This window comes from Struthio camelus, chromosome 14 (genome assembly GCF_040807025.1).
Source record: "Struthio camelus isolate bStrCam1 chromosome 14, bStrCam1.hap1, whole genome shotgun sequence".
Lineage (NCBI taxonomy): Eukaryota > Metazoa > Chordata > Aves > Struthioniformes > Struthionidae > Struthio > Struthio camelus.
In genome coordinates, this window is record NC_090955.1 from 19,658,784 (window position 1) to 19,685,204 (window position 26,421).

Here is a 26,421-nt window from a genome sequence, read left to right on the forward strand (position 1 = left end):
AATTTTCCCTCTTCTTTCATTTCCTGGTCCCAGAAGTATTAATAACTTAACAGTTAAGGTTCTGCTATCAGAAGTCAAGTTCAAATGCTAAATAGTGTTGCTGCACCTAGCAACCTGTGAAGATTTAGGCCTAACTTTTCCACCATGCCCACCTTAAATCACAAGTACATCATGCCAAACATTTTTTAAAGAAGCAATTCTCAGGCCATCGTTTATTTGACGGATATAACACAAGTTGCAAATACTGTGGAAGTGCTAAAACTATTAGTGTGGAATATTTTATGAGAATTGCCAAAAAAAAAAAAAAGCCTATCTATTTGACAGGTATACCTAAACAGTGTAAAGTGTAATCTTATTTAAAAAGTTGCACATTGCTCACCTAGAATGTTTCAGCTCTTTATGAATGCGTCTTCCCAAAACTCTGTTCAGAACTGTATTAATTTGTTCAAAATCCTATCCGAATGCAATATAAAAAAAGACTATTTTTAACTATCTCTGAGCTGAATGTATGTGAAAACACTTTCCTAACAATGCTGTCATGAAAAAAAAAAAGAGTTAGACTTTCTGCGAGCCCCTCTGTGTGCTGAAATACCTGACTGTTGCAAAGTAAATAGTGGACTGACAAAACGAGAGTAGAATGACTGCATCTATATCCACTTCTGTAGCTTTCAGATGTTGAGAATTACCTTGTATTTTGACTCTGAGGAATGAGGGACAGGCTATAGAGTGGAAATCACTGATCCATCTACTACAATATACTACTAGCTATAGAGCCAAAGGTGGGACAGGAACTATGACAAAGTTTGGCTCAAATGTAGATTCTGTAGAATGCTCCAACTAAAAAAAACTTGCACATCATGCTAAGATATTAGTATGCTCCTGTTACAGAAATGTCTGAGAATATCACAGTGTATTCACACGTTACTTCTCTAGATGGGCGGTAACAAGGAGAAGTGAGCCTGTAACTTTAAGTCTATTCCTGTATCGGGGGACAGAACTAGGGGCATATCGCTGTAAGAAGTTACTATCTGCCAAAGATGCTCACAAGATGATACCACGGAAGTTAAATAGTGACTGCATATATTTTTGGTTTAAGGTTTCAGCCCTAAACCAGATTTTTTTTTTTTTTTACATGGGAAAAAATTCAGCCAACAGCCAATTTGCATGCAGGAAACAAGCACAACCCCAGAGACAGCTGACAACCTGCATTTCTAATGGAACTTAAACTACCGTCGCTATTTTCTCCCAAATTCTATTCCAGGATTTGCCATCCTCATGTTGCAAGGAGCATGGACAACTACACAGTAATGTTAGTGGGCGCAGATAAGAGACAGAGAGTCAAACAAAAACGGATGAACTTTTGAGGCTCACAAGCCATTCTTTCAAGCTTAACAAGGAATTAATGGCAAAGCCAGCAGAGGAAGAACTGCTCTTAGAAACTAACGCAAAAATACTTCTTCCTATCAGAACATATTTCTTAGTGATGGAGTGCTACAGTGGGCTTAAAATAAAAAGAAACTGATCTGAATTAACCAGTTAGATGCCATGCACAGAAAAATAAGCAGCAGGTAAGCACCAGGGAAAACTCCCGAAATATTGTAGCCCTGTGTGACTTCAGTTCATGTAGATGCACCTGAGCTAGCCTTTATGAGAACAGTGTAATTGCCACAGCACTGCCTTCACTGCAAGCTCCTTTGCCACGTCTTTATATACGCTCAGCAGCTGAGTTCCATTGTCCACAACCTATTGCTACTGCTGTCTATATGCACAGAATAAAAGGGGAGATTTAACTCACCATACAGCAAAATGGAACAACGTATATTAATAACAACATATGGAACAACATATATTAATAATGACTTCTCTAGCCACAGAGAAGTCACAGAAATTACCCACTTTCTTCTGACCAATATCCCACTTCCAACCTATTCTGAATGAAACAGGATACAAGAACTTCCAGAACTCTAAACAAGTCAGCCTCCTCCAGATCAAAACCAAATCTCAGCTAATACCTCAAACTATTTTCTATTTTAACCAGTCAGCTTTTAGACAGAACAGGACATTTCCCTAGAGATCTTTCAAAACAGATTCCACTAGACAGACTCATGAGTGTGGGTGCTTCAGAAACAGGCAGTACACCAGCACACCTCTCCCTCCCGGCCCATTTCTTACAGAGTAATACCTGCGAGGAGAGGCATGAGAGCCAACTGCAGTGAAGTACTGCCATGTTTCTTTGCCATAGCCACGAGCATGGTCTGGGCATTAGGCAGTTTAACATGGCTCAACAGTCTCTTGTTGCCTGCAGCAATGACTTTTTTTGGACCAGAAGCTCTTCTACCTATTAACAGAGAGCGGGGTTAGACTGAGTAGGAAGAAGGAAACATTTTCCTACAATTAATCAAATACGTAATTTAAAATCTACTGCAGCAGGTGGCACAACTCAAGTGTTTTCCTTAGAAGGTGATGTCAACCATATGCTTTAACACAAACTTAGGCAAATATTTCAGTATGCTCAAGACTTCATTGCACAGTCTGCCCTATTGCATATGGCATCTCTACTTTATAAGGAAGAGAAATTTGCAAAAGCAAGAGTTAAAAATTCATGGAATTACCAAAATTAAATTTATCTTTGCTATCAATTGTTCCTTTGCATATATGCGTTCTGACATCAATGATATTTTAGTGATATGACTGTCTTCTATTTTTTCCAGAAAACTGTATTTTATAACTTCACACCTACAAAACAGAAATATTGTACTTCCTTCTCCTCGCAAGGACACCAGGAAGATAAACTCATTCATTTTTGTAATTTACTCAGTTGCTGAGTCTACATTCCCCAAAATTCCTTTACCCCAGACCTAGTCTTTACCCAGCCTGAAAAGCCCAACCAGCCCCAGCCTCATCCGTTTAAATCCTAGGTTCAGGTGCTTTGCCCAACCACTGAACTAACCAAGCAAAGTATTTCAACACAAACAGTTAATTTGGCAAAACTGTAGCAAGTGAACAAAGCAACTTTAAAAAGAACTGCAGAAATATTAGTGCTACTGGTCCAGCCTGTAATAAAAGAAAAGGCAGAACGTTGTCAGCATAAATTTAAAACGCACATAGAAGGAAACGAGGAATTCAACATATTATTACCTGAGTTTTTTCTTTTAGCAACAGTAGTAACGTGACAAGAAATATTTGCGGTACAAAGATTACACTGGGGAAAGAACAGTCCACTCTGAACATAGGCAAAATAATAACCCACATGGAGAACATCAAAGACTGTAAATGAAAAGTTCCAACTGCCTTAATTGTGAAGGAAATAGTGGGGGGAAGGTTGAGAGATGTATGTGTATAACCGATCGTGTAAGTCACAGGTCTTCAGAGTCATGGGAAAGAAAGACTTAGCCAGAGCTGCAAAATAAACAAGGTAGATGTGGTTCAAGGTTAAGCTCTTCAAACAGATCCTTGTGCTGTAACCTGAGCTGCCCACCACCATCTGTATGCATAGAGGAAGGCTCTGAAATGCCTCCCTATTTAGCTGCATGCTCTACTGTGCTTTTCTTACTACTCTTCCAAAGCTCACTCCACAAAAGCAGGATTTTGCCACGCTGGATAGCGGCAGAAAACAGTTGTCAAGTAAAGTTTTCATTGACATTATTGGTACCCTAACTTATTTTGACAGAACCATACTACAACTGAATATTATCATTCATGCCCAGTGATGCTTACTGTGGAACAAATGTACTTTTCCCAATGCGTACTGTGGCCGATGCATGCTGCAACCTTAGGATGCCATGCTAGTTTTTGGCTGGGCAAGTGTATTATTTAAGACAGGTGATTTAATACATGCTGCAGCGTCCATTGTTGCAGTGGTTACTGTCTCTTCCCATCTTTCATAAGCACTTAGCCAATCATAAGCTATGGATGACAAGCAAAAAGCTGGGCTGTGGTTTTCCATTTTACAGCACGAATAAGCACTGCAAATAAAATGGACTGTAAGCCATGGATCAAAACCTCACCTCTAGTGGCAAGAGAGATGCAAGTGTTATGAAACAACAACAGTGTGACAATTTCAGAATGAGAATTGTTGTTTTAGCTCCAACGTTACTTTTTGTATCTGTTTTACAAAAGTCCCTTGCCATTTTTTCACCCTCAGAGCACTTCAGGTGGTAGGAAAGGACCATCATCATCCCTGCTTCACACTACTGGCTAAGGAAACTGTGGCGCACAGTTCAATTAACTACTGAAGAAACACAGAAAGCTCATGGCAGAGCTGAGACTAAAACACAAGTCCCCTAACTCTTACCTCTTTATAACTTTGACCTCTTTATAAAAAATAATACATAAACCGAATTCCTTATCTACCTTTTAAAATTTGATCTATAATTCCATCCAAAACTCACCACTTGCGGTAACTGTTTTGTCTGCTTGATATGTCAGACTTCCCAAGTCATCTTTTGTCTTCTCAGGTTTTTCTGAAGTTGTATCACCTGGAGGATCAGCAACCGCTTTCTGCTTCACAAGTTGGACTTCATTCAGAAATCTGTTATTCGCAAAAGGCACGCTTCCGAAAACATTAAAAAGACTTGAAGTTATTTATGAAATATGGAAAACAAAAAAAAAATTTGCAGATATATATATATTTTCACTTTTTAAAACCACTTCATAGTAATTCCCATTTCAAATATTGGATTAGTATCAGAAGAATAAATAATCTTATACCGCATCCCCTCCTCACTTTTGTATAATTATTAAACTGATGTGAACATGAATACTTAGGTGCTCATTTAAATAAATGAAAACCTGCACACTGCTCCCCATCTCCAGCACAATGTATTTGCAGAACACTACAGGTCCCTGCATGCACTATCTAAAGCGGTCACGTAAGATCTCACTGCATTTTAAATCTCTGAATAAATTATTTCTTTGTGGCAACTTCAGAACAATGTTATATTGTACTTGGAGGACATTAGCACAAAACACATCCCAGTAAAATTGTTTTGCTTGTGAAGAACACGCTCAACCCTAAAGATTCCTCACAAGTACTAAGCTCAGTTCTCTTGGAAGGGGGTGACAGTTGGGTGATAGAATTTTGCATGTAGTTGCAAGGAAATACAATGTCGGCCAGAGGAACCAATGGAAATTTCAAAAATAATAGTCAGAAGTCTTCATTCCTAATCTTGCTTTCAGATTAGCCAACACTGCTTCCAAATATTTTTTCCTGATGGCATTTACCCAACTAACTTATGTGCAAAGCATCCTATTTAAATAAACCCCTCCTCCTTTCTCTCAATATTTGTTCTAATTTGCTACTTAATAAAGAAATGAAAGATATTATTAAGATGTCAGGAGCAAAGTGCTACAATCATATGAATAAACAAATTTTAAAAACTGATCATTTTTCTACTAAGTGAAGATACTGTCTTCCATTAACTAATTTGTTTCTATACAGTGATTACCGGACAATCTATGCTGCAACAATTTAAAAGTTAGAGGCATATCTGTTATATCCTACGGCTGCCATGATAAAAACAACAATATACCGTTTCATAAAAATCATGTTGCAAATCTGCAATCAAAATATTTTTGAAGCCACCTTAAAGATAACCCTACTATCAATAATATACTATGCACAATTAGTTCTTTGATAATGAGTCCAGACTGCCACAAATGCATTTTAGAATAAAGTAGGTAGAAATTTTAAAAGAAGAGAAAACAAAAATAAACAATATGTTTAAATAGGTAAGGTCCTCACATATACAATACAATGTACATGAAGAGAGGGGTGACATGCATTCCAAACCTGACTGCAGAATCAATACGAAAAAATAATCAAGTCCATCATTTAATGTTGATATTTTCACTAAAACCTCTAAAAATGAAGTTATACATGACTATAATAAAGGTAGTTTCATAAATTACATTTAAAAATGTACTGATAAACAAGCAGCAAAATATTTTTAAAGAAAACCAAATTATAGAATTGAGTCGATTTCACTGAACAACAAAGTGAATACGGACTGTTGAAGTAACGAAAGTAAACTTTTGACAGCTATAACTTGAGTCAATCTGATTTTAGTTCAGACTTCAGTCTACTTTTCACGTATCCAGTCATTCATGTAGCTTTCATGTTATGTTTGTTGCTAACATCTCTATCACAACTTCAGGTAAGCCATTCATTTGAAGTTAAGAAATAAAGAACTGAAAAAAAGCAGGAATGAATTTCCTCTTTTAATCTGGAAAATAAATAAATAAATAAATAACCTTAATAATAAATAAATAAATAAAAACCTTATTCTGAAATAATGAGGAATACAATGACCAGAAACACCTGCAAAACGACATATAATAGGGTCTTCATTTAATAGATCTTCTGCTATAGTATATTCAATTTGTTTTTATAAAAACGCATTTTGCATTAAAGTGACTTTAAAATATGCTAGTTTTATATTTTAATTTAATCCTGATTTTTTCTCAGAAGCAACTTGTCACCAACTACAATTTACGATTTGCATGAGTTCAAATGGCATTCATCATTTTATAACCCAAGAAATAAAGTATTTAAGAATCCAGATGAGTAATAAACTATGTAATTCCTTTTCTTTAAATTCTGTTTTCTTAGATAACTAATAGAAACGATCCATTCATTGAAAAGGCTGTATTTAGATGAAAATCACCTTGTTTTACTACTATAAACCAATTAAAACAAAAATCAATCTTTTTAGTGGAAACAATGCAAATACAGAATAAGATTAAAAGTCATATTTTAATAAAGATTTTCTTCCTGTTGATTTAAATAAATGTGGCAGGTTAAAACACTTTGATTTCAATTTTACTAGCTTGACTGGAGCTATTTTAAGAATTATTTCTTCATTTCTGTAATTTTTGAGTTGTATTTTGCCATCTGATGCTCAAGAATTCAGAGACATTTTAGAGGTGAGCTCCTGATTTGATCAAGGATTTATGCAACATAATACCCCCTGGAGAGTGCTACAAATTAAAATTAATTGAAATAAAGTGTGAAGAAAAAGACGTCTGAGTATGAAATCACTTAGAGCCTGAATGTTTAATAAGGATATAATAATAGAAGTCTTAAATGATCTTCCTACAGGTGGAACAGAAATTCATTCAGAAACAGAACTCTACTCAGATTTATCTATTTTGATTAAGTCATGCAAGATCAAAACCAAATAATCTCAGGATAGGATCTTAAATTCAAAACACAGTAACATTTAAATATAAACAGTTCTGGAGACTCAGGAGGTTGTTGGGATAATTCTGTTGCCTCAGGAAAATTATTTACTGTCAAACATTAGACATGCCCATCTAATAACTCTGCTAAAGCACAGATCTCCATGTTGTCTTCTGAAGGAACAGAAGCTACTACCCATTAAGTATGCTTTATTACTGCTATAGTACTTTACAGTTAAAGTCACCAACTAAATAAATAGGATAAATTAACAAACTAAAAACTTCATACTGCCTAGACACTACCACCCAGTAACATAAAATAGACCTTTCCTTTCAAAAAAAAAAAAATTTTACTAGTGAACAGCTGCATATGCACAACTGTACTCCATCAGTTCTGTCATTCCCTGACTGATTAGGATAGATGGACATGATTTTCTGGAAACCTCTTTTAACAGTAATGTTCCTGTCAAAAATTTAACTGATAGTTGGTGAGATCAGTTATCAGTGAAGAACAATGACTTACGACATCAAGTACAAGAATTATTAAATTCAAGAAACAAATAGGCTGTATGATGTAAAAAACGGGACATAGCACACAATCTAAGGCTGAATTAAGGCCAAGGGGAAGTAACACCACAGAGACATCTGTAGCAGCAACTACAGAAGATAAAATGGCAGGCTAGTTGGACTTCTACCCTTAGCTGGCACGCTTACTTCCATCCTCACCTTGTATCAGTATCAGCTGAACAGTAATTGCGTCATGCAAAAACTGAAGCAGTCAGCAGGACTCTGGAAAGCAGTTCTAGCAAAGCTACCCGTGAGACATAACTAGACAATGACAGTGAAACAGCAAGATAACCATACGTTATCACACTCCTCTCGTTTGGGGTGGGGGGGAGGGAACCACCACGGATGTCAACGGCGACTATCACATTAACAACGCGGTAAAAGGACTTGTTTTCTTCTCGTAAAATTGCATACTTCGGATATTTTAGTTGATTTGGTTTTAAAAACACATCTCTGGTAAGAGATCAGAGCAGAGAGTAAAGAGTAACTAATCCTTTGGCATGCTGCAACTGCAATTCATCTGACTCATTATAATATCTCCCGAAATAGATGCCTTTTATCAAGTAATTTATCTCAGAGATAAGAATCACTTATCACACTTCATGTGCTTTACAAATCACCAAAACCACTATGTCATCTAACAAGACAAAAAAAAGCTGAGATCCATCTTCAGAATGGAGGAAAACTAAAATTATTTTAATTTTTACATCAGTAGTCACAAAAACTGGTCATTGCTTCATAAGTGTGATTTATAATAATGGCAGTTTGAAAATAAAGACATTTGATGATGCTTTGAGAGTTACAATGTTTAATAATGAAATAACTGTAGTTCAATATATGTAGCAGATGCATGCTGTCTACTTTTTTGTGTAATGTAAAATCTACATATATTATGACATTTGTTTACTTTTTTTAAAGTTTTTAATTACTCTAACAATCCTTTTATTGCTAAGAACATAAGACTACAAGAACTCCATGTCATCTAGTCATCTCTGACTGCAACCAGCATTATATGCTTGGGAGTCAAAGTATAACAAGATCAGGAGGAATCCCACAGGTTAGGGCCCTAGAAGGAAGAGGGGTCCAGGAGAGCTGGTTAATATTCAAGCATCACTTCCTCCAGGCTCAAGAACAGTGCATCCCTATGAGGAAGAAGCCCAGTAAAGTGGACAGGAAACCTGCATGGATGAGCAAGGAACTCCTGGCAAAACTCCAACAGAAGAAGGAAGCCTATAGAACACGGAAAAGGGGACAGGCCACTTGTCAGAGTGTGCAGGGATCCGACGAGGAAGGCCAAGGCCCAGTTGGAATTAAATCTGGCAAGGGATGTCAAGGACAACAAGAAGGGGTTCTTCTTCAAATACATCAGTAGCAAAAGGAAGACGAGGGAAAACGTAGGTCCACTGCTGAATGGGGTGGGTGCCCTAGTGACGAAGGATACAGAGAAGGCAGAGATACTGAATGCCTTCTTTGCTTCCGTCTTTACTGCTAAGGCCAGTCCTCAGGAATTCCAGACCCTGGGGACAAGAGAGGAAGGCTGGAGAAAGGAAGATTCTCCCTTGGTGGAGGAGGATCAGGTTAGAGATCTTTTGTCCAAACTAGACATCCACAAATCCACGGGCCCTGACGCGATGCACCCACGAGTGCTGAGAGACCTGGCAGATGTTATCGCTAGGCCACTCTCCATCATCTTGGAGAGGTCAGGGAGAACAGGAGAGGTGCCTGAGGACTGGAAGAAAGCCAATGTCACTCCAGTCTTCCAAAAGGGCAAGAAGGAGGAGCCAGGAAACTACAGGCCTGTCAGCCTCACCTCCAGCCCTGGAAAGGTGATGGAACAGCTCCTCCTGAAGGTCATCACTAAGCATCTGGAGGACAAGAAGGTGATCAGGAGTAGTCAGCACGGATTCACCAAAGGGAAATCATGCTTGACCAATCTGATAGCCTTCTCTGATGGAATGACTGGCTGGGTAGATGAGGGGAGAGCAGTGGATGTTGTCTCCCTGGACTTCAGCAAGGCTTTGGACACTGTCTCCTATCACATCCTCATAGGTAAACTCAGGAAGTGTGGGTTGGACGAGTGGACAGTGAGGTGGATTGAGAACTAGCTGGATGGTAGAGCCCACAGGGTTGTGGTCAGTGGCCCAGAGTCTAGTTGGAGGCCTGTAGCTAGTGGTGTCCCCCAGGGGTCAGTCCTGGGTCCAGTCTTGTTTAACTTATTCATCAATGACCTGCATAAAGGGACAGAGTGCGTCCTCAGCAAGTTTGCTGGTGATACAAAACTGGGGGGAGTGGCTGACACACCAGAGGGCTGTGCTACCCTTCAGCAGCACCTGGACAGGCTGGAGAGCTGGGCAGAGAAGAACCTCATGAAGTTTAACAAAGTCAAATGCAGGGTCCTGCACCTAGGGAGGAATAACCCCAGGCACCAGTATAGGCTGGGGGTTGACCTGCTGGAAAGCAGCTCTGCAGAGAAGGACCGGGGAGTGCTGGTGGACAACAAGTTAAGCATGAGCCAGCAATGAGCCAGCAGTGTGCCCTTGTGACCAAGAAGGCCAATGGTCTCCTGGGGTGCATGAGGCAGAGTGTTGCCAGCAGGTCGAGGGCGGTGATCCTCCCCCTCTCCTCAGCCCTGGGGAGGCCTCATCTGATGTCCAATTCTGGGCTCCCCAGGACAAGAGAGACATGGCACTACTGGAGAGAGTCCAGCAGAGGGCTATGAAGATGATTAGGGGACTGGAGCAAGCATCTCTCCTATAAAGAAAGGCTGAGAGAGCTGGGCCTGTTTAGCCTGGAGAAGAGAAGACTGAGGTGATCTCATCAATGTATACAAATATCTAAAGGGAGGGTATCGAGAGGATGGAGCCAGACTCTTCTCACTGGTGCCCAGTGACAGGACAAGAGGCAACGAGCACAAACTGAGCCACAGGAAGTTCCGCCTGAACATGAGGATAAACTTCTTTCCTGTGAGGGTGACTGAGCTCTGGAACAGGTTTCCCAGAGAGGCAGTGGAGTCTCCATCCTTGGAGATATTCAAAACCCGTCTGGATGCAATCCTGGGAAATATGCTCTAGAGGACGCTGCTTGAGCGGGGGGGTTGGACTAGATGATCTCCAGAAGTCCCTTCCAACCTTGGCCATTCTTTGATCAGAAAGTACAGTGACTCTCCCTGACTACTGCCCTTCAGCTTCTCACAATGCTTACTTTAAGGATTTCCTGTGCTGAATATAGGCCTATAAATTAAATATGATAGTCTGGAGACAATAGTCTATAATATTTTCTCTCTTCTACCAAGGAGAAACACTTACTTGCTATTAACAAGTCATGCCAACTTCATGTCCTACTTTTGATTACGCCTGCACAACTCGTGCATCAACAGAGTTGCATGATAAAAGAAAGCAGATTGTGACACTAATTAGAACATCAAATTTTAACAGGAAAGGAGACTAACAATTTCCACCTTTGAAGATCCACCCAGGCAGATCTGAAACATAAAAGTTTTTAATACATGCATCATCTTCACTTTATTCTTGGCATTAAATCTTTCAACCATTCTCTCCTCCTCCCAGCAATGTTTATTTCAGAGGTCCAAGTTCCTCAGCTGTTTCATGAACACTATTTTAAATTAGACAGGCGTCCACGCAGTGACCAATGAATCAAGACCACGGCTATGACGTATGGTTGTATTCACTATATATTCGTGACACTAGAAATTATAGTTCACTACCCAGATTAACCTAAGCATTTCCCTGATAACTCTGAGAATAGGTGAAGTTATTTCAAAAATAACTTCAGGAGGGGATTTGGGGAGGCACAAGTTTCTTGTGTGTTTTCACAATACTAAGTGATTTAATATTAAAAGTAAAGCTTTTTTGAGGTCTTTCAAGCGGATGTGTTAGAGAAGTACAAAGCGCTACCATATGGTTATTTAAATACTGAATGACAGATTGTCAAAATAATTGCTTGGACAACAAAAAAATCTAAGTAAGTTTACATGTGGGTTTAAAACTAAACCATCACTCTAGCAGAAAATCGGAACTGCTAAAACTAGAAACAATAAGCTAGTAGCATTTGCCTCAATAAAAGAAAATTAACTGCTTTGCAAAGAGTCTCAAGCCCTGGAGACCATTACTAAACAGAAGAACCTCCAGGTGTTGGGAATAAACGAAGGAAATCATAGTGTGGAGTTCACAGAGGTAACATAGAATTTATTGCTGTATTTGTCAGCAATCTCCCCACTGCAGAGTGAAGAGGCATAAAGGATGTCAATCCTTATGTGGGCATTTACAGCAGCACTGAGAATTCTGCTGGAACCAATTTGAGAGAAGAAATAGAGCATACAATCACTGTGACTATCATACTCCCTGCTTGTAGTACATAAATGGCATAAAATGAGGGAAGTAAGCTGCTTCTTTAGAAAAAGACATTCTTTTCCAGATGTGCAAAGGGGCAGCAAAACTTTGTCAATATTAAAATTGGTGAAACATTATCTTTTGACTCTCAGATTTTATCTTATGGTAAACATGTAGCCTGCTTGTCACACAACTCATTAGTCACCCCACAAGGAAAGATCATGATAGTAATAGTTCTTTGAATGTGAGGCTAGGAAAAACATCATCACAGTCTTAAGATAGAGGGAATGAGAATGTTCAGGCATATGAAAGAGTAACAGTGATTTACACAAAATAATCATTCCTTTTTTCTGTTTCAGCTTCACCTTGAAGATACCAATTTTCCAGAAGAACTAATATTCTGATAAATAAATATTCCTACATAGTTCTAGCGTCACTGGGGTGTAATAACTCTAAAGTATCTTTCCACTAATGATTTTTTTCTTTTTTTAGTAAACCCAAAAATATATTCTATCCAAAAAGGATTTCTACTCCACTTAACCTGTACTGACAGTTAAGTCTCCGAAAGGGCTAAACACGTGCTCCTCATTTGACAAAACACTGATTTCACATGTTCATTTTCAGCAGAGTGTTGTTACTGGCAGGATAAAAAGGGTACAAGTACAAGCAAGGGAACAGCAGTAGCACAAAGAACTACATTTTAAGATTTAAATTGGGCAAATATCACTTACACTTCAGCGATAAGGTAATGATGTTTATCAAATGCATAGTAAGTGCAAAGATAAGGTAGTGCCCCGAATGACTGCACTGACTCTTGCACAATATGGCTGCCCATCTTTGAGCAGAAAGGACATATTCATGGAATACACAGTAGCAATGATTCACTTTTTAAAGTACAGAGTGGGATGTCATCAATGGAATTTTTGAAGTACAAATCCCAATAGTTTCAACAACACAAACTACCATTTGCTCTTTCTGCAAATCTCCTCCCATAAGTCATTAAGAAATAAAATTCCATCCAAAAAGCTACACTGGCCCAACCAGATCCAGTAACTACTGAAGTTACAAAGCCTCAGAGACCCCATTTCTATTTTGTTATCATGCAAGCGCATAGTATTTACTTTCATATAAAAAATATAAAGCAGAAGGAAACAGTTCCAATTATCAAAGGCTACAAGATGGTGTACGTGCACAGGAAGTGTCAATTTAGTCTATGAAGCAGGAACTGAGAAGTGTCAAAAACAGAACAGGCATTAAACCAAGAATTACTGAAGCTGATGTAACAAAACATTGATTAAGAATCAACATTCTCCCCAGTCTTAAAATACAGCACTCTGTCATACAAGCACATCTGATTTCTAGCAGCTCAAAAGACCACTGGCTAGGTACATTTAAAATAAGGTATTTGGATTTTCTAAATGCAGGGAGAATTTTTAAGATGCTCTTCCATTCAAATGAAAACTATCTGAAAGTTTGCTTGCATGCTCAGTTCAACGTTCTTGCTGGTTTTTTCACCTCTAGAAATTTATTTTTCTATCTTAAAAAGCCTACAGCATTTAAATTGCAAAATTCACTTACTAAAGAACTCATCAAAAGTAGTAACAGTCTTACTAAATAAGAAACACTCAGAAACGTCCATCTGCAAAGTTGAGATCATAAATGTATGCTGAAAACATTACCTTCATTAACTTCACTATCTTTTAAGTAACAGTCTGACTAAATCTTGTTCAGGAGAAGTTCTTAAAGTCAGAATAACATAAAATTAGAGCACACTTAATATCATACAGGATGTGCATTTGTTATCTTAGGCTAGCAGTACCTTTTTTTTTTTTTTTTTTTAGAAACAAAATAGGAACCTTGAGAAAGTTATTTCAGAGTTAATATATTAAACGTTTGGGGTTAAGAATGTCTTAGATGACATTCTGGACGATGTATTTGAGATGCATCCCATTTGTGATTCATTTCTATTTCAAGTGCAAAGTTTTCTGCTATGTGTAATACCCAAGAAAAACTTCAGGTTTTTTTTAATGTTACGGTTCATGAAGTCTCTAATTCTCTGAACTAATTTTCTCAACTTTTCTACAATTTTAGGAAGTTGCATGCTGACTGTTAGAAATTTACTACTGAAAGCTATTAAACAAATGACTTACTAAACCAAAAGAGCAAAGAATTGTTCCTAAAAATAGAATGAAACTAACAAGAAACTATGCCAGTCAAGATTACCTCACTGGCTTTGGAAAATTACCGCATGTTTCTATCAGTTTAACTTAATTTAGAAAGGAATTTGACCCAATGCAGATTAACAGTTACAGATGCCAGCAAAGCTTGTTCTGCTGGAACCTTACTGTTGACACTATCTTCAACCTTTTCAAAGGAAGGAGGTATCCTGAGCTGTTACACTCCACACTGGCCACTTCCTATTCTCCCTTGAGCAACTAGCAGTAGGAGAATAACTCATAGCTATTAAGGGCATCTTAATGCTTTTGCTCCTCTACTATAATCAGGAGACATGGGTGCAAAAAGTATTAGTGCAGAAAAGTTCACCACTCTTGAAACCACCATATAATTATAACAAGGTCAAAAAAATGTAAATACTGAAAAATAATTACTGAACTGTATTTGCAACATATGAACATTTCCTAATGCAAATGCAACATCCTTACCTCGCGGTACATAAGTCATCTGTCCTTGAAGGATGTGGCAAACCATAATTTGATGTCGGTAACTTACTCAGGTAAGTTTCTTTTGCTGGAATAAAATAGGCTTTATGTTTGTTATTAAGTATTTCCATGTTCTGATAACTCCCAAAAGATGAATTCAATGTCCCTAAACCTCCAGGAAAACATGAGTGAGAAGAGTTTTATGCAAGCTGCATTTATAAAATATGATATGTTTATGTGTTTTACAATATGTATAAAAACCATGATCCATTAAATTCTTGTCTCCATGAGTCAAGGCCAAGTTTGAATAAGCCCTAAATACATAAAAAATATATATATTTTTGAAGAATATCAAGGGATGGTATAGAGAGACTAAAATATTACAAAACTATACTTTATTTTATAGAAAATTAATTTCTACAGCAATTATCATGCGGCACCTAAAAACAGAACTAGGAATTAACAAGGAATTAAAATGAAGTGAGAATACCTGAATAATATTTTGTTAGCATTGACTGTCCTAATCATACATAAGTACATACTGATGTCAGTAATATATCTTAATGCATGGAAGACTGCATACACTAAGAAATGATACATTATTTTTGCTTAATTATTTTAGTCAATTGTTTGAATTGCTAATTCAATCAATACTCATTAAACACTGGAGGAAGAAAAAAAAAAAAAAAAATCACACAGTAATGCTAATGGTCTCCATATCTCTCACACTACATGTAGAAGTTTCCAGGTGCTTGTGTAGTGTTTTATATATGCCAGTGATATGGATACTACATCTAACTGGCTTCAAATGTCATTTAGTTGTAGGAAACTAGTCACGGATTCAAGTGTCCTGCCTCATTTTAATTGACTCAACATTTGGTCTCAGTGTGCCAATAGCACACACAGTTAGGCCACTCTTTCTACAGTTTTTCAAGGTCAGTGAAAAGAAAGAGACATTAAGGACGCTTCTTCCTTAACATAGCATAGTTTAAGATTTGGGCAAAATGTACGCATTTTTACTTTCATCTGTGGTTGAAAGTTAGGTTCCTGTCCTTTATGTCCTTGAACACACTTTCTACTTCTGCAGACTTCAGTATTTGGTCCATTAATCGTGTCTGGGCCGGTCACTAGATGGCACTGCTACCAAAATATACATGCACACTGCCAGACCACTACACCAAGAATTGATCTACTCCTACTTTTAAGATTCATGACCTGTTTCACCAAAAACAGCAAACAAAGCTGGTGATACAGTGCTCTCCAGTAACATGATATAAATGATTTTGCATTTCTTCCTACAAAAGCAGGAAGAAAAAGTGGTATTGCCCAAATCCCCACTACTACTGGCAGTAACAAGGAAGATTCTACCTAGGTATTCAGAAAGCCCAGATTTTCTGTTTATGGATCTCACAACATCAGACATGACACAGAGGCAGACATAGCTGTTAATTTTGTTTTCACCAGAACATCTAAAATTATGAAAATCCATATTTCCTTCTTAAAAGATTATTGAAGTCAGAATACAGTCATGGAGAATCTTAACACTTGTTTTTCAGTATTTTTGGACTTTTTTGTTCATGAAAACGTTACATGAAAAGAACCTTTAAATTGCAAGGCCAACTCCCAATAAGAAAAAAATTCAAAATAAAACTTCTGTGCTGCCTGAATTCAGCCCTTCAGCACAAATATATATTAGAACACAAACCTCAGATGATTACAAAACACATTTTTCTGTGGCCCTCTGACCTAGGCAGAGCACTACATACTGCTCAATAAAAGAGTAGTTTGAAACTTAGCTTTATCCTTAACTATACAATGCAGCTCTTGCATTTTTGCTCTTTCTTACAAAGTATCCCAACAGTAATCCTGGTATAACGATGGAATTACTGAACTTCTCATGCAGAGATACTGTAACTTAGTGTTACAGTATCTTTGTGCTTTCTCAACATTAACACTTCCAGTAAAAACTCTAACACAATCTCCAGCCTGGAGATGAAAAATGGAGGTCCCCTCCCCCCCCAAAAAAGGGGGGCAGGGGGGAAGGTTTCCATGATCTTTAGGAGCCCAGCAGGAAAGCTAAGGGTCTAGTTTTTCAGAATACTGATCATTTTATAATTATTTTAATTTTCATTAATTAAATTTTCAGTTGTTACAAGTTCTCTATTCACATGACCTGTAGCCAGGCATTGTAACATGCCACAGCAGAGTATACTCTACACCTCTCTCTAGCTAAACAGTACTGAGGTGCTGGGAAATCCTGGGGACAGCTTTCCAGCCAAACTTTAAAAAAGGCTCCAAAAGGAACAAAGGCGGCAAAAACACAGTTTAAGAAGATGTGGCAACAAATGACAGAGCCACTAGATGGAGAACTTTTTCCCTTCTTTGTTGAAAAGGATGCTGCTGCTTGACATAAAACTAGATTTTTGTTATTCGTGGCAATATTGGAGCAGTTTCTCAGCTGGCATAAGACCAGACCAGACTACAAAACGGCATAAAATCAAGGTCCCACCAATGGCAGGAATAAAATGTCATACTTCCCATGAACTAGCCATTTGAAGGAAACATGATAAGCTGCCGCTGGGTTTCAGGTATTTACCAACAGCAGAGGAAGAGTAAGATTCTGGAATCTCATACTCTAGCTGAGGTTCTAGATGCGAATGTGGTCACTTAAAAACGTGAAGCAGCAGAAAACCGAGGTGCTTTTTTCTGATGTTCCCTTAAAAATCTTCTGTGAGCCAGCTATATCTCTTTTCTGTTCCAATTCTACTCCAAACATATTAAAAACCTTACTCCAACTTCAGTTTTCCTGCAACAGCCTGTTCCTTCAGTAGCTTCCTCAGTCCTATACCTGCTCCCCCATTACTACAGGTCCCAGTTCCACTCCCACTCCCTCTGTCTCCCATCAAGATAGTTCCAGTCTTCATACAACTATACCTTTAACAAGACGGGCTGAAGATTCCTTCTGTGCCTTGGATTCCATTGCTCCTTTAACTTTTGTACAGCTGGGTGGTGGCTGAGTCTCTTCAAAAAATTTTCTTTGCAATAGTACTGTGTATTTTACCCCACCTATCAGAAAAAAGTAAAGAAATTCCTTGATTTAACTTCACTGGTTAGTCTGGTTGGGCCACTCCCAAGTTTTGAACAACTGTTTTCCCATGGCTCATTGATCACCTTTTCCTAGCGTCTTTAAGAAGCCACTCAGGAACACCATTTCTGTTAGTTTGGAGATGAAGATCACTAGGGTTAAAGTGGTTTACCTCAAAACTTGCAGAAGAATCTAGGACAAAATGTTATCCCTGTGTACTATAAAACAATGTATCTTTGGAGGAAAACATTCAGGCAGCTGAGGCTTGTTAGAACTCCCAGAATACTGGACCTGCACAAGAGGTAAGCAGTTTTTGGTAGTTAGCCGAAAGCAGCTTCTCTATGCAGACTCCTCTGAAAGACTGCAACTTTAGGAAGCTAAGCTTTTAATCCTTTCCCCTGCCTGCTTCCTGTTCCTAAGATATAAGGAGGCTGTTCAGAAAAGAATGAAATACAAACGAGGTTCCGTTCCTGAACAACAGCTGTTCAGGTGCTCAATACATCTTAAAAGATAAAAACCAAACGCTCCATTATAAATTTCCAGCAACAAAGCTCAATCTCTGACCAAGCTCTCCATATGTCGGCAAGCATTTGATGTATTAGTATCAATTGAATCCAAAAACAAAAACAAAAAGAAACCCATACACACAAGCCTGTGTTAACTAGCGTTTGAAATCTTATAACCTCTCCAAATCTCTACCCACTGAGCTACAAGGGTATTATTTTACTAATAAAATATATGCATTTTAATAGTAAAATTAATTTCAACAGCAGTTGCAGGGAACCAGAATAAAGGATACCCCATGTTCTATAGGCTTCATCTCACACTGACTTCTCTGGTATTTAATAAGGACTGAGTTCTTATTTCATACATGTCTATATGAGCCATAACAAGATCCCTATTTTTGTAATTAAAGTAACTCAGCTAGTAGATTAACTAGTAAAAAATTCAATCAGTTAGTAAATAACTATGATTGAGAATCAATCAATGAGTGGTTTCAAAGAATGTGGCCAAAATTTAGCCATGGATTCAAGTAACTGGGGGGGGGGGGGAAGGGGGGAGCAGAACAAGAGGGAGAGGATGAAACAGAAAGAAGCACAACATAGAAATATGTTGTGAAAGTTTTGCGTCCTCTCAGGAAACGAAACACAAAATGCAGCCATTACCACTATCACTATGCAACACCCTCAAATAACTCTTTTAGTTTACAAAGGTGTAGCTTACAGACCTGATTGTATTTTTCTGCCATAAAAATTTTCAGAAGCTGACTTATGCATTAATCACAATACAAATAAGCAGGAACTATTTTAGTGGGAATGACATCTAAATTTCAAATAATCCCATCAATGATTTACTAGTAGATGCAGTCACAATTTCAAGATGCAAACAGACATATTACATATTCAGGCTTACCAGCAGCATCCGCATTCTCTACTTGTGAGGAAAAAATCTTTGGTTGACTAAACTGAGCTTTTGAAGAAACTTTGTCCTTGGAATCCCAGAGTTTTAAAGTTATTTTGTGATCTCTTAGTTTTATTAGATATTCATTGGTGACATTGATATTAATACTATGGTTCCACGACATCCAGATCTGGTCATTTTCAAACCATGGTATAATAGTCTATTAAAACAAATACGAAAATCTTTACAGGAGCTGACCAGTACCGAAGAACTTATATTCACATGTTGACCACTATCACAACTATTTAATTACAGACAGTACAGTGCATGGAAAAAGCTAGTAAGCTCTGGAAGAGCTCTAGGGTTACAAAACATTACAGACAAATATTCAAGGGAGATTAGAATTAGAAAAAGAACCTAACTGGAGAACAACATAAGGAGAGATATCATAGTACAGTTTCTCCTTTTCTTAAAGCAATAGGCAGTCATCTAGAAGAGGGATAAAAGAGGGATGCTATTAAGTGTATTAGAAGAAAGCTGTTCTCTAAGTGTACATTTCTTATTTTTGCAGCTCATGCTGGGACTTACACGACTCCCATCACTGTGTCACAGCAGCACATTTTGTTGGGTTCATACAAGTACTCCTATCAAGTCAAGGTCTGACATTATGAAGACATGAGATAATAATAAACAGCAGTTAAACTGTTGGTCAGCATGAGTGCATATACTTAAGACTTAATAGAATACTATAAAAGCAAGTACGTACACTTTAAAATGATGACTTGGTACCTACTAAATTAAAGTGCCACCTCTAAACTTCACTTGTGCTAAACTATAGGAACAAAGCATGTAAAGATGCTGATACAACACATTTCAATCAGCAACTTTGCAAGAGCTTTTTTGTTTAACAAGAACCTCAAACTGATTCTCAAGAAAAAGCGTAAAAAACAACCCACAAAGACACAAAGAGGGCCACTCAGACTGAAACGCAATTTGCTCCGTTATACTTCTGAAGGAATGTTGATGTTTATACTGTGTTTGAAAGTATTTGAAAGTTAAGAAAAGCTAGCAAAGGAAAAGATCTGACCATGTTACCTATCAAAACTTCAAACTCTAGTAACACTATTTAATTCTTAGGTTGTGTTCACTGTTGATCAGTGGTATGATGAGCGAAAAGAAAGGATGGACAGTCAAATTGAAAGTGTAATAGATTTTGGCTGGCAAATGCTTTTTTTTTTTTTTTTTTTTAATTGATTTGCTGTCTTCCTACAAAGAATTTGCAAACTCATTTCAGAAGACAGTCCTTACTAAATTGTGCTCTCACACTAGAAGGGAGCTCAGTGAACTGTACAAAAAGCTGAGATTAATTTAAGCTCAAATCTCCCTTCTTGCGTAACTTGAAGTAATAGATTGATACTGAATTACTAGACTGCAACATAACGTGAATATTAGTGACTTATTTCACTTAATCATGAGTTCTGATAACAGAGGCAATCTTTCCTACCTTCAGCATTTTCACCAATAAAAGCGAACCATGTTCATAACTAGTAAGCAACAATTTGGTAGTTTACTTGTAAGAAGACAAATGCACCGAACCTTCAACTAAAAAACCATCTAGACAGCCAATGGCCACTAAGATTTAGGCAAGGAGCATATAATCTGAACTATCTTTAACAGGACTATTCAGAAAAATCCAGAGAACAGGATACAGCGCTTTAAAAGCAGGAGTCTCTGAAACTTAGTTCTTCTCAAGCAATTTTAGCATTAACTTTTTAAAAAGACATTTCACAGCAAATCAAAGTGTATTCAAAACATTATATCCAAATTGGAGGTTCCTGGATTTGAATGCACAGAACTTGTTTAGACATGTTTTACATAGCTTTGAGCAAAATCTGGAAATTTCTACGAGTATCTTAAAATCTTTTTCCCCCCTCAAAGACTGGAGGCATAAATTTCATTCTTTAATCATTTTTAATAGAATGGATAGTTGCCTTCGAGCTACTGCATTATTATCTTGGTACTTAAAAGATAAAAAACATAATCCCAAGTAAACTGATAATCTAGAGGAAAATAAAACAAATTTTGAGCAGATGATAAAGATTCCATCAACCTCTTACTAGAAATGTAAGACCTTACTTGATGATCTTGACTAGCAGAGTTAATTCCTATTTTCGATACTTGTTTCCACACCTGTGTGCAGATAACACCTACGCAATTGTTAAAATAACTACAACATTCCACCTTTGAAAGCATTCTCCATATACAACATTCTGGACTACTCAGGGTTTTTTTTTGTTTGTTTGTTTGTTTGTTTTTACCTTGGAATCAGACTCTGCGAATAGCTTGGCAACCGTCCCAAACAATACCAAATCCAGTTTTCTGGGTGAGATATCATCTGGCAGAAGGAAATACTCAATGTGATAGTAACGTCGCATTCTTGGAATAGCTCCGTGATTGTCACCTTGGATACAATTTCTTTGCACCTCAGCTACATCGGATGTCTTCCGTTTGTGCCCTAGTGAGAACATTAGTATTATTTGAGAGTGTCAAACGTTATCGAAGATGAGCATTGCAGAAAGCATTTTTTTTTTCCTCTTGAAAGTGTCAAGTGGTAACAAGAGTAACATCATGACAGCAGAAAAATTACTGATTTTTTTAAATTACTTAATTTAAATTACTTAATGTGAAACTTATCCCAGCGCCCAAGCCTGCTGTTTTTACTCAAGTTTAACTGCCGTAACAGTCCATTAAGTTTCTGGAACTCCTCTCATTCTCTCTTCCTGCAGCATGTCTTCTTCCAATTCTTGTAACTCCCAAGACACGTATGTGCTATTACCCAGATAACTTGCACAATTGTTCCACACCACTCAGGAAAAGGCTCAATGTACCCATTCCTGCTATGCCTAAACACCTCTATGCCATGCCTAAGCAGAATCAAACCACATCTGCTGAACAGCTGCTGCCTTCACCCAAAATGGCGATATTACCTTTAGACCACAAATTATTTTGATTATTAGGCAGTGACTGACTAATAAACATCAGCTAAGATAATCAACTCGAACAACTGTGACTACTGAGGAGACGGTAGTCAGGAAAGGTTTTCAGTCACTAGTCACCATCATCCAATGATGAAAGGCTCCAATGTCCCACTGCCATTTTCTCAAGTGATCTACCCAAGAAAATTCAAATCAACTAACATATTTTCCAGTATTATCTCTTCAAAAGACCTAAGATTCTGCCTCACAATGATTTTATGACATAATGAAAAAAAGGATTCTTAGGAAAACCTGTGTCAGATACTTACTTGAAACCACTATAGGGACAGCTAGTGAGACTGTGAACGTGCAGGTGACAGTATGTGAGGCACCAATTGAGCCTTCTTCAGACAGGAAGGACTTGCTGCTTTTACTTTCTGGGGTCAGATGACCACCCCCCTCAAGTACCTCTAGGCTTTCAGTTTCAAAAGTGCTTTTAGAGCACATTGCGTCCAAGTCTGTCATCTCTTCCTCCATCTCCTCTTCATCCACTGTCTCTGAAGTCCCATGCTCTTGCTTTGCCATCTTGATGTACAATCACTGGACAACAACTGCTTGTAAGACTACAATACAGGAAAAAAAGCTTATTTTAGCGCTGCTCTGCGGAACAAAAAAATACTCACCAGAGTCAAACCAGGAGCCAGAAAGGACAGTATTAGGAGTCACAAACATTCCCATTTCAAGATGTTTTCAAGCTGTATAACACACATAGTCAAATTATATATACTCAAACATACTCAAGTTTGGAAGCCAAGATAGCTCACACAAAGGTCTCCAAGTAACAGAACATGGTAACAGTATGTCAATACGCTCAGAAGAAAAGGAAAAAAAAACGTTCAAAAAAGTGAAAAGGCTAATGTCCTCTGAGGCTATCAGCTACCCGGTTCTCTTTTACCCACAGAGGAAAGCTGAGTTTTGAAAAAAGTTTTGCTTCCAGGAGGCAGGTGGAGCAGCCGAGGCAGCCCCGCCGCGGGACAGGCCGACCAAGCGTTGCAGACGCACCTGACCATGACACCGCCCCGGCGCAGGCGCGGCCGGGGGCGGGGCGGGGCGGGGGCCGCGCGCACGCGCCGTAACGCCCGGCGCGGCCCGGGCCGGGCCCTGGCGCGGCTCCTGGCACCTGCTGCGAACGACGGGTAGTCGCGCCTCGCCGGCCGAGGGGGGCCGGGAGCGGGCGCCGCGGGGCCCAGCCGCTCTTTTTTATTGGGAAATCGGGGGCGCTACCTGAGCGACCGAGGTCCGGGGCTCGGCGCCTCGGGGGACACGGGCCGCCCCCTCCTCGCGCGGCGGCCCCGGCCGCGCCACCGCCCCCTGCCGCCGGTGTGCCTCCGCGCCCGAAGAGTCCCCCTGCCCCGCGCCAGGCTCCGGGAGCGCGGCGCCGCCCGGCGCAGGGATCCGCGGCGCGGCGCGGCACGGCCGGGGGCAGCTGTGGCGCCGCCGCGTCGCGCGGGCTCGGCGGTTCGTTACCTGGCGGCGCCGTGCTGCACAGCCTAGGTACGCGGACCTTATCTCTGAAAACAGACGCTTACTTGTTACTGCTAGTTACGGAAGTGAGTTGATCATCGAGACTTTGCAGCTGGTGGATTTCGTACACCAAGTTTCTTCTCCGCTGCAGTTTTCCTGCTTTTCTCTGGGTCATAGCTTTAAGCAGGAAGCGGCGCTAAAGCCGAGTCAGCTGTAGCGTGCAAAAGATGCCACGGGTTTCAAAAGCTGGTGTTTGTCTGGCACTGGCGTCACGCCTCACCAGTTTCTCTCTCCAACTGTAAGAGAGAACATGCTACTTGACTATCTAAACGTTTCAGCGTTCATTCCTAAAATACTGTAAGTAGTAGGCTTTCCCTGCCAACGGTTTTACAACATACTTACATTTTTTAAATTTTGTATTACTTCACACAGTTCCTGGATAGAACGTGTATCATACCTAACAAACGGGTGGCCACGCACTTAAATTAAAAGCAAGACTAAGTAATTTCCTGCAGGAGCGTGCCCGCGCCCGTGACCGCTCTGCCGCCTGTGCAGGCCGCCGGGTGCCCTCCGCTCACGCCGTGCCAGATCGGCCCCCTCGTTGCACAGCGCCGGTCTCAACCGACGAACCGCAGGGGAGGACAACCTCTTGCACCAGCATAGTGAGATCGGGAAGACAGTCTCTTCACAGACTAAGCAGTTGCTGTTAAAATTACATCTGTACTTTTGCATCTAAACATTTAGAAGTACTGCACTATTGATCTAGGAATTAAAAAACCCTGCAATCTTATTCCCTTTCAAACATGTACAGTATTTTTTCTCTGGACAAATTTGTTGTCTTGAACATAGATGATATTCATGATACAGTGGGCAAAAGAATGAGACGACGATTATCTACAAATGTTCAATGCCTATGAAAGAATAATCGGTAATATGTAATTACGCATGCAACTAACATATCAAGAAAATACATAAGCACGTTCACTTTTTAGTAATGTTAAGAGCGTCACCATCCAAAAGACTCAGCAGAAATAAGAATAAACCAGACAGAAATAAACGGACGTAAGTTTCTCACAGACAGTAACACAGGATTATCTATACACAGAATCATTGAGCAGTAAACCACAGTGTGAATATATGCATGTTAATTACTCTTCAATAACTCCCTTTTCAGAGACTCAGCATGCCTAAAAAATAACTAACAGTCCTTATGTTCACAACTTACATATCAATTTCCCTGTCCACTAGACAGCAGTGAAACTATTACAGGAATAGTTCAGCAATTATAAACCAAAGCATAAGTAAATATTTTGTCTTCTTGCACAAGCCATACATCCTATTTTTGATATGAACAGCTCGGCATTTAAGCCCACTTTTACCTGTGTGCTTAGTTAGACAATATTTCACACAATCAGGATGAAAAAGGACGGGGAGATTCGTTTCCCAGATTTCTATTTTCTTTGTTTTCCCACATGAACATGGATCACAACTGATCATTAGGAACTCCAGCTGACATCTCAATTAGATATCTGAGTAAAAAGCAGAGTGGAAATTAAAATGTCAGTGGAATAAAACAGGACTGTAGAGAGACGCTTTCCTGCCAGGTAAAGGCTTCAACCTTTTAGAGAGAATTTTATGAAAGACCAAATACACAAATTCCTGTACGCTGTTCCCATATCTGCTACTACCTATACGCATGAGTTTTGGTAAATCTCTTTTGGACAAATCCAAAGAGAACCTTACATCCAAAAATGTAGCCTAGCAAGAACTTGGATTTTCCATGCTGAAATTGAAAAGCACATAAAGCCTTAAGATCCAAATCTTAAAATGGCTCAACAAATCCATGCTCCTTTTGTTTCTAAGCTACATCAAGGCCCCAGTCCTAGATGCCATTCTTCCATTTCAGCCGTCAGAGGAAACGTGCTGTAGATACATCTGCTGGATACCCAGCAGACTGGACTGTACACAAACTGCAACGCTTTCTTTTTAAACAAAACTGTGAGGAAATAAAAGGACGTGGACAGTACACCATACCTTCCTCAACGCCATTTACAAAGACTATTAGTTCCACAGATTGCACACTCACCCTGCAAGCAGGAGATCCATGCCCACTTTTCTCCTTTCCTGAGGCATGCTATGCCTGCATCTTCTGACTACAAAGAGAGTGAGCTAACAGTCAGGTCTATAGATTATGCAGGGCACAGGGGCATTCTTGCTACTTCTACTGGAGCTGTACCACTGTAAAAAGAATTCAAAATTTGCTGAGCAAAATAAGAAAAGAGATGTCTTAAGCTCTACTGTGGTTTAGTGAAAACACCTAAACAGTCTTAGCAGGAGTGAACAGAAGTGACACATTCGGCTTGCTGAACAACCCCTAACCACCAAGCCAGAAGCTATTCCTCTCAGGTAAAGGCTCCGGGCTGCGAATCCTCAGTAAGGTGCATAAAACCTCAGAAAAACACAGAATAAGGTGCACCTAATCTTTTGTATTGTCTAACTCTACGGAGCTCCCTATTCAGCATGCCATTTTGGGCGCATTCTAAGATGTCCCACTATCCCCATAAACTAACTGATTCTGATTTGCTAGTGGTTCCAGGTTCTGGATTTCACTAGAAGGGCTAGAAAGATACAAAACGGGTGTTACAACACTAAAATTGAGGTAACATAGCTCTGCTTGCATC

General features: G+C 39.1%; 1 protein-coding gene across 21 annotated transcripts in view; it reads right to left on the reverse strand.

Annotated features, from left to right (window-relative positions):
- Window positions 1–26,421, reverse strand: part of CFAP92 (cilia and flagella associated protein 92 (putative)) — a 178,054-nt gene that overhangs the window by 33,753 nt on the left and 117,880 nt on the right. For 7 of the 21 annotated variants that reach the window (XR_011134541.1, XM_068907381.1, XM_068907392.1 and 4 more), the window contains 10 exons: window positions 25,827–25,978; window positions 25,120–25,269; window positions 23,806–24,036; window positions 22,546–22,839; window positions 21,560–21,756; window positions 19,254–19,461; window positions 17,690–17,821; window positions 14,759–14,843; window positions 4,392–4,552; window positions 2,183–2,338 (listed from right to left, as the gene is read on the reverse strand). Coding sequence is in view for 20 of the 21 variants with exons in the window: in XM_068907381.1 (XP_068763482.1) it covers window positions 2,183–2,338; window positions 4,392–4,552; window positions 14,759–14,843; window positions 17,690–17,821; window positions 19,254–19,461; window positions 21,560–21,756; window positions 22,546–22,801 (1,195 nt within the window). In the remaining variant the exon portion in view is untranslated. Of the gene's footprint in view, window positions 1–2,182; window positions 2,339–4,391; window positions 4,553–14,758; window positions 14,844–17,689; window positions 17,847–17,926; window positions 18,204–19,253; window positions 19,462–21,559; window positions 21,757–22,545; window positions 22,840–23,013; window positions 23,298–23,743; window positions 24,037–25,119; window positions 25,270–25,826; window positions 25,979–26,421 lie in introns of those variants that run through there. The other 14 variants (XM_068907397.1, XM_068907398.1, XM_068907399.1 and 11 more) reach the window with 9 other exon arrangements.